The 12,948-nt window shown below is 34.6% G+C and overlaps 1 protein-coding gene across 1 annotated transcript; it reads left to right on the top strand.

Annotated features, from left to right (window-relative positions):
- Positions 1 to 166: 166 nt before the first annotated feature.
- METTL21C (methyltransferase 21C, AARS1 lysine) lies at positions 167 to 12,743 on the top strand. Its single transcript, XM_037065774.1, has 4 exons — positions 167 to 272; positions 8,642 to 8,808; positions 9,623 to 9,740; positions 11,947 to 12,743. The coding sequence occupies exons 1-4, from the start codon at positions 245 to 247 to the stop codon at positions 12,348 to 12,350; spliced, it is 717 nt and encodes a 238-aa protein (XP_036921669.1). The 5' UTR covers positions 167 to 244; the 3' UTR covers positions 12,351 to 12,743.
- The last annotated feature ends 205 nt before the right edge of the window (positions 12,744 to 12,948 follow it).

Genomic DNA, 12,948 nt, shown 5'->3' with positions numbered 1-12,948 from the left:
TAAATAAGACTAATAAATTTTCCACATATTGAATAAAAATAAATATAACAATCCGTCCTAGATGTCTTCAAAAGTCAAGTTTAAATGTCAAGTTTGCATGTCAATCATTGCCCTTAGGGGAGATCTGCTACTACTTCTAAAGCTCACAAATTCATACTTGACTCCTAGACCCAATGCTGCTGCCTTAGTTCAGACTCTCCTATCATTTGTCTCGATTATGCATCAGTCTTCTAATTAGCCTCTAATGTACCCTTCAGCTGCTGCTGCCAGAGGTAAGCTTTTAATTCTCAAATTTGATTATGTTATTTTCTATTCTAACATCTTTACTGGCTCCTCCTCAACCTATGGAACAAAGGTCAGCCTTGTCTGCAAATGAAAATCTGATCTCAACCTATTTCTTTAGGGTTATTTTCTACAACACCCCAACATGCACCACCTCCCTAGATATCTGATGGCTCTCCCACCCTTCCTTCAGCCTTGTTGGATGTTTTCTCTTCTTCTTTGACTTCACTTCCTTCCTTCTGTGCCCGACGTCTTCCTCATCCCCCCAATTTAGCTCAGATGTCTCCTTGAAAATGCTTCTCCTAATCTGACCAACCAGTGATGATTACCATAGCACTTTAGAAATCATTCTTTGTTGCATTTCACTAGCATTCATTTATTTGTCTCCTTCCACTGTGATCCCAGCAGCAAAGTGTGAGTACAACTAATTTTTTTCCAATTGCATCCTGAGGAGTCTCGGTAAAAGATTTTTTCTTCTTAAATATAGTAATATTTGATCCACTTGATTAAAATTACAGCCTCTGTACATTGTTGAAATTAAGCAGTCATGTAGACAAAAAAAAGTTTGTGAAATCTCAGGAATTAGATTCAACATAAAGACCCAAGACCTTGACATTACTGAGGCATGCAGAATTCTATCTTTCAGGTTAGCCTGTGACCATTTACTAATCTGAAAATATCTTTGACGTATTTTTTCTTTTGAATATCTAGATATTTCTTAAGAAGCAATGACATTCATCTTTGAATAGAATATTTAACTGAGCCCTGGCTGGCGTAGCTCAGTGGATTGAGCACGAGCCTGCGAACCAGAGGATCGCGGTTCGATTCCCAGTCAGGGCACATGCCTGGGTTGCAGGCTGGTTCCCTGCAGGCCAACTCCCAGCACAGGATGCACAAAAGGCAACCATACATTGATGTTTCTCTCCCTCTCTCCTTCCCCTCTAAAGATAAATAAATAATCTAAAATTAAAAAAAAAAAGAATATTTAACTGAATGACAGTCTCTTTCATTTAGTTGAGGGATTTTTTAAAATTTTGTTGACAGCTTTTCATGACAGCCCTGTAATGGAAGTTTAAATTCACTTGTTGTAGCTAGTAAAGATTTTTTTGGTGTATTTTTGTGATCTGACCCTTCCATTTATTATTGTTGTTATTTATTATTGAAGGCTCCTGGCAATTAAGCCTTGGAAGTCAATTCTCTGTTGAATTTCCCTCTTAAGAAAATCATCATCATAATGTGGCAGAATCTTGCTAATTTTCACTTTATAATTAATTCTCAGGACAACCAGAGCACCTGGTAAATTTTATTCACTATCAGCAAAGATTTAATAACAATAATAGTGTTTAGATTTTTTTATATCAAAAAGCATTAAAATAGATAAGCTCAAATAGCAACAAAATTGCAATACTATCTTGATTATGTTTTATTTATAATATATTTTAATATTTATGTTTCAATATTAAATTCATTAATAATACTCTAAGATTATAGTAGATAGCTTTTATCTAATGCTACAGATATCAGGAGTTTTCTGCTTTTCATAGAAAAAGCTAAGAATCATCATTTTGTGCAATGTTACCTGCTTTTAGATATTTGTCCTCTGGCTTGAGTGCTAGGTAATAAGGGAGAATGTGTATGGAAAATTATTCTTTATAAACTCAAATTAAATTTTATGGCATGATAATGCTATTAACTTTTTTGGGGCAATTTCTCTTCAAATCATAACTAAAAACCAAAGAACATCTACTTGTTAATCTGCTTGTTAATCTCCATATTCAAAAAATAACCTTGTGTGTATTTTGAGGGGCATGTTCTTTGTATGCCATGTTTGGAGTGTAGATTTCTCACTTTTACTACAATAAGGCTACTTCAGGGATACCGTTAGAATAATGCAGGTTTTGTGGGGGGGCGGTTGCTGCTTTTTTATTAGATTTCAGTTCAGAGGTTCTTGTCCTCAACCTTGAAATGGGTGGTGATATAGTTAAAACTTAATATCAAACATGTCTTTTGGCTTAACCAAATAATTACTGTTAAAATCATTACCTCAGAATCTTTAAGTAGAAGTTAATACTGAAAACAGCAGTCAAAGTTTTAAGCTGGAAATAATCGCATGTGTGTATACATTTGCTTTTATATATCACATACCTAGACAAATTATTTTAAGCAGCTAAGTTTAGTATATTTTGGTTTCTTGGTGTAAATTATGCTAATTTTTATGAGTGTTACTTCTTATGGAATGACTGTGGTATTCATATAGTATTTAACTGCAAAAGAACATTGATGTAAAACATCATCAATTAAATTTTGTTCCACATGATAATATTTTCTATGTAATATGTTGTCATTGTAGGTGATAACTAATTTTAAATTACCATACATAATGGATAGAATTGTGTTCTTTTACAATGAATTTGCAATTAATAGTGGTTATTGTTATGAAATCTCTTTGAGGGCATTTTATTTTAGGGTATAAGTAATTTTCATTTATAATAATAAATCCACGTATATATTTCAAATCTCATAGCCTTATAAAGGTAAACATGTGGTCATTCCTAAAAAGAAATAACTAGCTTTTTATTTAGAAAGCAGTCAGAAAACAGGAATTATTTGTTATTACATTGTAGTTTTTAGAACAAAAACATTAATCTGGTTGACTGACCTTTAAAAGAAAGTGCAAAGTCAGAGATGTCAGTTTGTAGCAGTAAATATTCACTGGCAAAGTTTTTATTATTAAAGATTGGAACTTTAGGAGATGCTCCTGGGATTTAGTGTACTCTAACATCTATTAATCCCTGATACCTAAGGTGACTTGTCAAGGAAGTGCTGCATTTACAGGGAGCTTGCAAGGAGGCCCAGGAGGGCATATTCAGCTAAAGGTCAAGGAAGCAATTAATGTTCTCTGCTTTTCCCTAAAGAACCTTCACAGCAAACAGTGCCCTTCCCCCAACCCTATCTTAGCAAAGCAAATGAATAGAGTGAAATGAAAGTTAAAGTTCATTAGCCATGCAGAAGCTTTTAATTTTGATGAGATCCCATTTGTTTATTCTTTCCTTTATGTCCCTTGCTCTAGGGGATGTATCAGTAAAAATCTTGCTGCATGGAATATCTGAGATTTTCCTGCCAATGTTCTCCTCTAGGGCTTTAATGGTTTCACGGCTTATATTTAAGTCTTTTATCCACCTTGAATTAATTTTGGTGTATGGTGTAAGTTGGTGCTCAAGTTTCATTTTTTTTGCATGTAGCTGTCCAGTTCTCCCAACACCATTTGTTGAAGAGGCTATCTTTACTCCATTTTATGTTATTGCTAAGGAAAACAGTATCAAGATAAAAAGAGAAGCAACAGCTTGGTAAAACGTATTTGCCAATGATACCTCAGACAAAGGTTTAATCTCCAAAATATACAAAGAACTCACAGGACTCCACTCAAAGAATACGAGCAACCCAATTAAAAAATGGGCAAAGGACTTGAACAGACATTTCTCCAAGGAGGACATGCAGAGGATCCATGAAAAGGTGCTCGATATCACTAGCTATCAGAGAGATGCAAATTAAAACCACAATGAGACACCACTTTACACCAGTCAGAATGGCTATCATAAACAAAGAAACAAACAAGTGCTGGAGAGGTTGTGGGGAAAAGGGGACCCTAGTTCACTGTTCGTGGGATTGCAGACTGGTACAACCACTATGGAAAACAGTATGGAATTTTCTAAGAAAACTAAAAATGAGCATGCCTTTTGACCCAGCAATTCCACTGTTAGGAGTATACCCTAAGAACCCTGAAACACCAATCCAAAAGACCCTATGCACCCTGATGTTCATAGCAGCACAATTTACAATAGCCAAGAGTTGGAAGCAACCTAGATACCCATCGGTCAATGACTAGATCAAAAAGCTATGGTACATTTACACAGTGGAATTCTATGCTGCAGAAAGGAAGAAGGAACTCCTACCCTTTGCAACATCATGGATGGAACTGGAAAGCATTACGCTGAGCGAAATAAGCCAGGCGGTGAAAGACAAATACCATATGATATCACCTTTAACAGGAGTCTAAACAACAAAACAAAACAAAACAAACAAGCAAGCAAAATATGACCAATCACACTCAAATACGGAACAGGCTGACAGGGTCCAGAGGGGAGAGGGGAGAGAATCATAGGGGAAAAGGGGATAGACTCACATGAACAAGTATAAAGGACACATTGACAATAACTAAGGTGGGGGGGCGGAAATGAGAGGGAGGTGAGGAGCACTGGGGGAGGGGGCAGGGCTGGGAATATAAGACAGAGAACTGCACTTGAACAAGAATTAAATAAAAATAAAAAAAAAAAAGTTAAAGTTCAAATAAAACGTAGTACTAATTTTAGTTGGTCCTTAGAGCTCTTCCAATATGAATACATTTCATTGTTTAAGGAGAAAGATAGTGAAATACATTAGAAGAGGGGGCTCTTGCTGAAGAATATCCATTTTTCATCTCTGGTTTCACTGCATCTTTACTGAGAATCAGTGAGTATTTGTGTTGCTGGTAGAGTGGGGTGGTAGATTGGGCCTGTCCTGTGGTGTATAGTGAAGTCTGAGTTCTTTGGGGGAATACTTGATTTTGTATGGATCCTAAGCAGGACTCTATTAAGGGATCACAGAATTTAGGACAGAAAATCATCTATGAATTTCACAGGCTGACATGGGGCTTTTTTCTTCTGTTTCATTGTACTTTCCTTTCACTTCTGTTTTAACAATTTTCAGATAGCATTGTAATTGTCTATTTGCGTGTCTCTCTGCACATCTGTAAACTTCACTGGTACGGGGCATGTATCCTTGAGTTTTTTAATTCTCAGTCATTAGAAAGTGTGTAGAGTTTAGTAAGTATTTAGTGAATAGTTGTTGAATGAATAAATGAATGAATTTCTTAGCCTGCGATTTGTAATCCTGTTGATTAATCTTACTTTCTGTTCATTTACTTCCAGAATCTTATATCTCTCTTTCTTTCTCCACTACTGACTTCCTTTTGTCTACTTTTTAAAACTTTCTCTTCTACATTTCCTTAGCACATCATCTCTCCATGGTAGCACTTCTCCACATGGTGAAATGGAGTTATTTTACAGTATCATAGAAGTTCAGTTGTACAGTGGTCCTAGTCCTGCAAGACAAACATCAATCTTATGTATCCCTAATATCTTGAAAGAATGGTCTTCTGGTTTCTGTATGATAGTTTATGGGGACTAGTTGCCTACTACCTTCCAAGATGAGCCACTTTATCTTTGAAAAGGTATGATTTTTTTAGAAAAATATTACAAATATGCTTTATTGTAATTTTTCACATTGGGTTTAGATTCTGCTTTCTGGGAATACAATCCCCCCCCACACACACACACTATTATCTCTTCCATTTACTGCTCCTTCACATTTGTGAAAACTCTTGTGATTCCTCAGATTGTTTCTTCTTTATGATAAAAATGCTGATGTCCTGAAACTGTGCTCATATGTCTGAGTGACAAGATTTGTCACCTCCCAGTTGCTCCAGTTTCTCAGTGGCCCTCTCAAATGGGGCTTTCCAAAATGTATATGGAGCTACAAATATGACCTGACCACGTTCAGACAGAAAAGAGCCATTATCTCCCTTTTTAAAAATTATATTGTTAATAAAGCCTGGGTATATTACCTTTTTTGGATAATTGTATTTTACTTTTGACTCATATTGAGCTTGTGGCTCCAAATAATTAAGTCTGAAGCTGGACTTCACACTAGTCTTTTTCAAATTTCATATTAAGTCAATCTACTGGTATAGCCCATTAAGATATTTTGTTTTACATTTAGTTTTCTATTATAGTTCCCCATTACACTGATGTCACTTGAATATTTGATCATGCTTTTAATATCATCAGTCAAACCAGTAACAAAAATATCAATCAGAGCAAAGCTGTGAATACCCATTTATTAGAAAGTTTTATCCAGGTGGTCATTAAAGCAAAGTACTTAAGGGGTGTTGTAGAAAATCTAACTTGCATCCAATTTGGAGTTTCTTCATGGGGATGTCATGAGGTACCATGTATATCACTAAAATTCAGACAGTTGTGTCTGCATTTCTTCTTTTCCCAAGGGCAAGGACCTGGTCTATCTGACTAACTGCTGCCTTCCCATCATCTTGCAAAGTGCTTGGTACATAGCACACCTTCAGTGCATACAGTTTTGTTAAAAGAATAAATGGAACAATCAAAGAACAAATGTTCTGGCTTAAGTTTTTGAAATGAATCTTTTCTGCTGACCTCTTTCTCTTTTAAAGAAGTACAAATATTTTCTCTTTTTTTTTGGTTTTATAACACTATTTCTTTTTTGAACTTGAGGTTGTCTTTATTTTCTACTTTTTTTCCTGAAGAGAACTGATCCTGGGTTCATTAGTGTTGAGGTGAGGAAAATGGCAAATAACAAAGAGATCAGTAGATTTTAAGGGTTGGTGTAAGGAATAAATAGTTTTCCTATCAATGCAAATCATACATTAGATAGGTTAAACCTAAGACACACTTCCTCTATGAAGCTATCCCTGAATAAGCACTACCACAGTGTCACAATAATTTCCCCTTCCTTTATTTAACTATAGAATTTCCCCCCAAGAATTATTGAGGTATAATCAATGAATGGAGTTGTATATATTTAAGATGTACAACTTGTTTCACACATTGTGAAATGAACATCATAATCAAACTAATTAACATGTTCATCATCTCATATAGTTTACATTTTCTTTTTCTTTGTGCTGAGAACACTTAAGCTCTACTCTCATAGTAAATTTAAAGTGTATAATACATCATTACTAACTATTGTTACCATGCTGTATATTAGATCTCCAGAACTTGTTTATCTTGCCTAACAAACTTTGTACCCTTCGACCGACATCTCCTTATCTCTCTCACCTCCTGCCCCTGGCAACCTCCATTCTACTCTCCACTTTTATGAGTGACTACGGAATTTTCACTCCAATCTCATACAATCTAATATTTTTAATTATATGGTTATCTTGTTTTATCATTTAGTTTCATAACAAAAATATTGTAGCAGCTATAATAATAATAATAACAACAACAACAACAATAAAAATTTATTGAGACCAATGCAATAAGACAAGGTGCTAAGCACTTTACATAGATCATCTTAGTTTAATCTCCAAATACTTTTTGATGTATATTTTTCTGTCTTTACTATTTTACCAACAAGGAAATGATGGCTTAGAAGGAGATGTATATCTTGCTCCATAATGAATTTGTAAATTCTTTGGGACTTTTAGGTTCTTTTTATTAATATAATTTTTATCCTCACCTAAGAACATTTTTTTCTTCCTTGCTTTTAGAGAGAGGGAGAAGGAGAAAGAGAGAGAGAGAGAGGTGAGAGAGAAACATTGATCAGTTGCCTGTCATACTGGCTCCACCTAAAGACCCAATCCATAACATAGGCATGTACCCTGACTGGAAGCAGAACCTCTGAACTTTTGGTTTGTGGAATGACATCCAACAAACTGAGCTATACTGTCCAGGGCAGGTTATTTTTAGATTACATGATTTTAATAGTTTAGAGTGGGGGCTTTGGAATAACCAAAAAAGGAGTTCGTTTTTGGCTCCTTCATTTACAAGCTGTGTGAGCTTGGTTAAATTTAAAGTTCTCCAAGTCCTAGTTTTGTTATCTGTAAAAGTGCAAATAATAATGCATATCTTCCAAGGTTTGTGCAAAAGTTACATGAAATATACACATTGTATTTAACATGGTCTAGCATGTGAAGCAAGTGCTCAGTAATTGATAGTTAATGTTGTTTATTAACCTCATGCAGTGTTGTGGATGTTATGGTGCCATGAGTTGCCCCAAAAATAATAATATAAAAATAAAGAATAATAAAATAATACAAGAGTATATTGTTGTGTGGTGTTAAATATTTTTATCTGAATAAAGGCAGGTCACAAAAGATATATGTTACTGCAATAACTGAAATTACATTTTGCAGCCAATATGAATAGGTGGGTTCTTGTATTCCATCATTAATATTTCTTCTGTTCTAGATGAACATATGGGCCTGCCTTAAATATATTTTTTAAAAAACTATATCAACATTCATTTCATCTAGCATTGCATAAATGAACAGTGGTGATTTCAACTTTAGTGAAAATCGGGAAGATGTTACCATCCTGATGTATGAAACATTATCTTACATTATGGATCATTTTCAAATAATTACCTTACTGGTACATTGCACCTAAAGTCAATGAATATTCATAAGTATCTTAGAATAAGTAGAAATGTTTCCATCAGTTTCCCCTTTTTTCATGGTCTAACTAACACAACCATATCACTCGCCTTTTTCTTTTTTTTCCAGGGGACAGAGAAGACAACGAGGATAAGAAAGTGGTTGCGGAGATCATGGCAAGATGTTTTATTCCAGCTCTAGTAACAGCCACCCCCTGGGAAGAATTTCATTTTGTTGGTCATGATATTCGAATAACTGAAGCCATGGATTGTTACGGTGCTGTTGTTTGGCCATCGGTATAATTTCATATAATATTTACTACATTTCAGTTACTTTCAGTCAGTTTTGTTCATTATTTTGTACTATTTGGGAAAACTAAATAGGTTTTATAGTTCTAATTTTTTACCTCAAACAGTAAAATTTAGAAATCATACAATTTGGAAAATGCTTCCACAATTAATTCTACTTCTGACTTGTAGGATAATTTTTTAAATGTTGTTTATACCACAGGGTTATTTTGTGACCATAAGAGTTTAGAATAGTGAACATTTCATTTCCCATTTAACTGGCTCCATTTGATTTAAACAATTATAATGAAATGTTTAGCGGTGTCAACATGGGGAATATCCTAAAATATTTTCCTTTATTAACTGTCCCACGAAGCGTGCAGACCCCTCACCACTATCTGTTTCAATCTTACACACTTCTTTGAAATGATTATTGTTAGAAATTGCTTTCTGTAAAGATAAACCTAAGCAACCGAACTCCATATTTTTAGTTGTCTCTTTTCTCCCCACAAACCCCAAAGACTTTCTAGCCTAAATGTTGAGCCATTGGATGATATACTTCTGTTGATAATTTTCTGTTGTGTTATATATATATATATATATTATTTATATATAATATAATATATAATATTATATATTTATATAATATATAATATTTATATAACATATATAATTTTTATATTATATATATACACACATACATATATACACATACATATTATAGTATTAGTGGGATATTAATGTAATAGAGTTTAATTGTACATTCTGTTAATACTGGCCAAACACTATTTTTTTATTTTCTTTTTTTTTTAAACTTTCATAGGCCCTTGTTCTATGCTATTTTCTGGAAACAAATATAAAACAGTATAATATGATTGACAAAAATGTGATTGAAATTGGAGCTGGAACAGGGCTAGTCTCCATTGTGGCAAGTTTACTTGGTAAGTAAGTATTTGTGATTGAATGGGGTTTTAAGAATTTAATGATCAAATATCATTATTGCTTTTACTATCCAGTGCACTATGACCTGGTTCTATTTTTAACTTCTTAATTTTTTGAATGGGCTTCATCAAGAAACTACCAATTTTAAAGTCACCTTACTGGTTTCTTTCAGAATTTTCCTTGAAGTATTAAATCTTCTTATGGAGCACTAAGTCACAAATGTATTCTAATTTCAAGGTGCACTTAGGTATCCTGATTGCTAGAGGAGTATATGAAATGCTAGGTATACATAGAGTGTACTGCTGCTGACTCTGATGTTTTTTACTTAAATATTAGCTCACTTGAACATTTCTGCTTAGCCAAACATTCCTTTTGAATTTTGAAGTCCTATGCTTTTATGAAAAAGCCACTGTTAGAATAGAGAAGGAGTATTAGAAATCACATAGAAATCATGTCTGCTTCTAATTTTATGTATTTTCCCTTGAATTTACTTTCTCAGTTCATTTTTATTCTTCTTTTGCAACTTTTTATTCTCTCACCAGATTCTTCTTTTTCAACTAAATGTGTGATGGTCTTTATGTATGCCTCAGCCTACTCCAGTTCAGTCTTTTTGTTGTCGTTGTTATAGATTTCATTGCCTTTATTTAGCTGTTTTTTCTGATGTGTGCTACCCAAAGCTATCTTGATTTTCTTGATCTTCAGAAGTGCACACCTGACCACTCTAAAATCTTGAGAAGAATTCAAGATTTAACAATTTACAACTTTCTGAACACTGGAAAAATATAGGACCATTGAAGTCTTCCATACACACACACACATACACACACATTTCTTTGTTTGATACTTCTTTCTAAAGTCACAATTCAATTTTGTGTGGAGAGAGCCTAAAGGACTACTGGATTTATACCTAAAGGATTCCCTATCTGGAGCAGAATTTGTATCTGGAAAGTCACTTGTTTCATTAGAAAGAAATTATCCTTTCAGTCTGCTTGTATATCTGGACACAAATATCAAAAGATGGAAGCTTTCTTTAGTCAGTATTCCAAAAGTGGTGGTGTTCAGCACTCTAGACATAAAGATATTAATAGTTAGATATTTTATATTCATGTTAAGTACTGTTGTATTCCTTATCTTGGAATTATAAAGAGATTCATTGAAAATGATAGAACCACTCACATTATAGTTGAAGATTCTACCAATGATGTGCCTATTTCCCTTCCCATTTTAACATTTCCTACAAAATACAATTAATGGCCAGAGAAACTTGCCACTTTTCTTATGAAATAGGTTCTAAATTGGTCTGGGCTGAGCTAGACTGCTCTTCCAGTTCTGCTTTTTCATTGCTTACCTGAATCTGTTCTTGTCTGGTGATGTGGAATTGACCAAACCTGGATTTATTTACAAATTATTTTAAAGCTCTGCTCCTGCTCAAAGTTTACTTTAAGGGCCAAATTTTATTGGCCATTGGTTTCTACAATTTTGCCTCTTCCGATCTCCTCCCGAAAATGATCATCGCTATTCATTTTTAACTTGGCAATAGTTTATATCTTCTTCATCTGAGCATTCTTTTCAAAGATCTGTGATCTTTTGCTGCATGATCACTATATACATGCTGTAGCTAGGTGTGGGAAGACTCACACTTAAAATGGGATCAAACTGAAAACTTGGGTATAAACGTGGGTGTCATGATACTTTCAATGTAATACCACTGGAAAGTCTTCTTTCCTTTCACCACTTCTCATCCTTGAGTACTTCCTAGTCAATGATAGGATGTCCAATATTGTACACTCTTGTTTAGTCTCACAGGAGTGGGGCTCAGAATTCTTTTAGGGAAGAACCTGGTCATCTCTCAACAATGACTACTGATTGTTCCAGTGAGGGTACCAAATATTTAGCATTTCCCTTTCTTTTGATTATTTCCCCCCTAGCATGTAGTAGAAAAATGGAAAATAACAACAGCAAAAACAAGAAAACAGAAAAATGCAATTCAGTGCACAAGTACTGTGAAAATCTGATTTTTTTAAAAGAGAAGGTATAAAGCTTCCTTAGCATCCCCTTTGAAAGGGATTTCTCTCCTGTGTGTATTGATTGGTTTTTTCCTTGGGACTAGCAGTTATGCAAAATGGTAAAATGCATTTTGGCTTGAAACCTGATTGTTTACTTTATCCCATGAGGGTTCTTTTTCTACTACTCTTTGCTTCACAGGTGCATATGTGACTGCCACAGATTTACCTGAATTACTTGGAAACCTGCAATATAATATTTCCCGAAACACCAAAACGAAATGCAAGCATTTGCCTCAAGTTAAAGAACTCTCCTGGGGCATAGCTTTAGACAAGAACTTCCCTAGGTCTTCCAACAATTTTGACTACATTCTGGCTGCTGATGTTGTCTATGCTCATCCTTTCCTGGAAGAACTTCTCATTACCTTTGACCATCTGTGCAAAGAAACTACCATCATCCTCTGGGTTATGAAATTCAGGTTAGAGAAAGAAAATAAATTTGTAGATAGATTTAAGGAGTTGTTTGACCTGGAGGAGATTTCTAGTTTACCTAGCCTGAATATTAAATTGTATAAAGCTATGAAAAAAAATCGAAGGAGTGCATGATATCCTCAAAGGTGGACTTGGAAAGCAAAAGCAATTATTAGTAGATTACGACTTCAAAGAAGACCATGGATAATCTGATGTAGCACTGACTTTCCCAAGGGGGAGTGCGCGCACGCACACACACACACACACACACACACACTTTTGTTACACCACAGATAGGGGTGTTCCGAGATAGAGCATATGGGTCTGGAGGATGACAGAACCATACTGTATGGTTATTAGTTAGGAAAATGTCTGCTTTCCTTATCCCTCCCTCCATATCACCATTTATTATTGTGGCCATTTTAATACATAATACAATTATTGTTACTTTTAATGTGTGACTATAGAATAGTGGTTTTTAATAATGACATCTCTAAAATAAATATTCTTTTTTTAAAGATTTTATTTATTTATCTTTAAAGGGGAAGGGAAGGAGAGAAGGAGAGAAATATCAATGTATGGTTGCCTCTTGTGAATCCCCTGCTGGGAACTGGCCTGCAACCGAGGCATGTACCCTGACTGGGAATCGAACCGTGGTCTTTTGGTTCACAGGCCCACGCTCAATCCACTGAGCTACACCAGCCAGGGCTAAAATAAATATTCTTATTGTTTT

This window comes from Sturnira hondurensis, unplaced genomic scaffold (genome assembly GCF_014824575.4).
Source record: "Sturnira hondurensis isolate 20B ecotype Veracruz unplaced genomic scaffold, ASM1482457v3 Scaffold0016184, whole genome shotgun sequence".
Lineage (NCBI taxonomy): Eukaryota > Metazoa > Chordata > Mammalia > Chiroptera > Phyllostomidae > Sturnira > Sturnira hondurensis.
The sequence above is the reverse complement of the archived record's forward strand: the minus strand, read 5'-3'. Positions and strand labels throughout refer to the sequence as shown.

Bases quoted from the DNA above. Each gene is read 5' to 3' on its own strand.
- METTL21C (XM_037065774.1), top strand. From the start codon at position 245: ATGTACCCTTCAGCTGCTGCTGCCAGAG. The intron at 8,809-9,622 runs GTATAATTTCAT...AAACTTTCATAG, and splicing joins GTGCTGTTGTTTGGCCATCG to GCCCTTGTTCTATGCTATTT. The intron at 9,741-11,946 runs GTAAGTAAGTAT...TTTGCTTCACAG, and splicing joins CATTGTGGCAAGTTTACTTG to GTGCATATGTGACTGCCACA.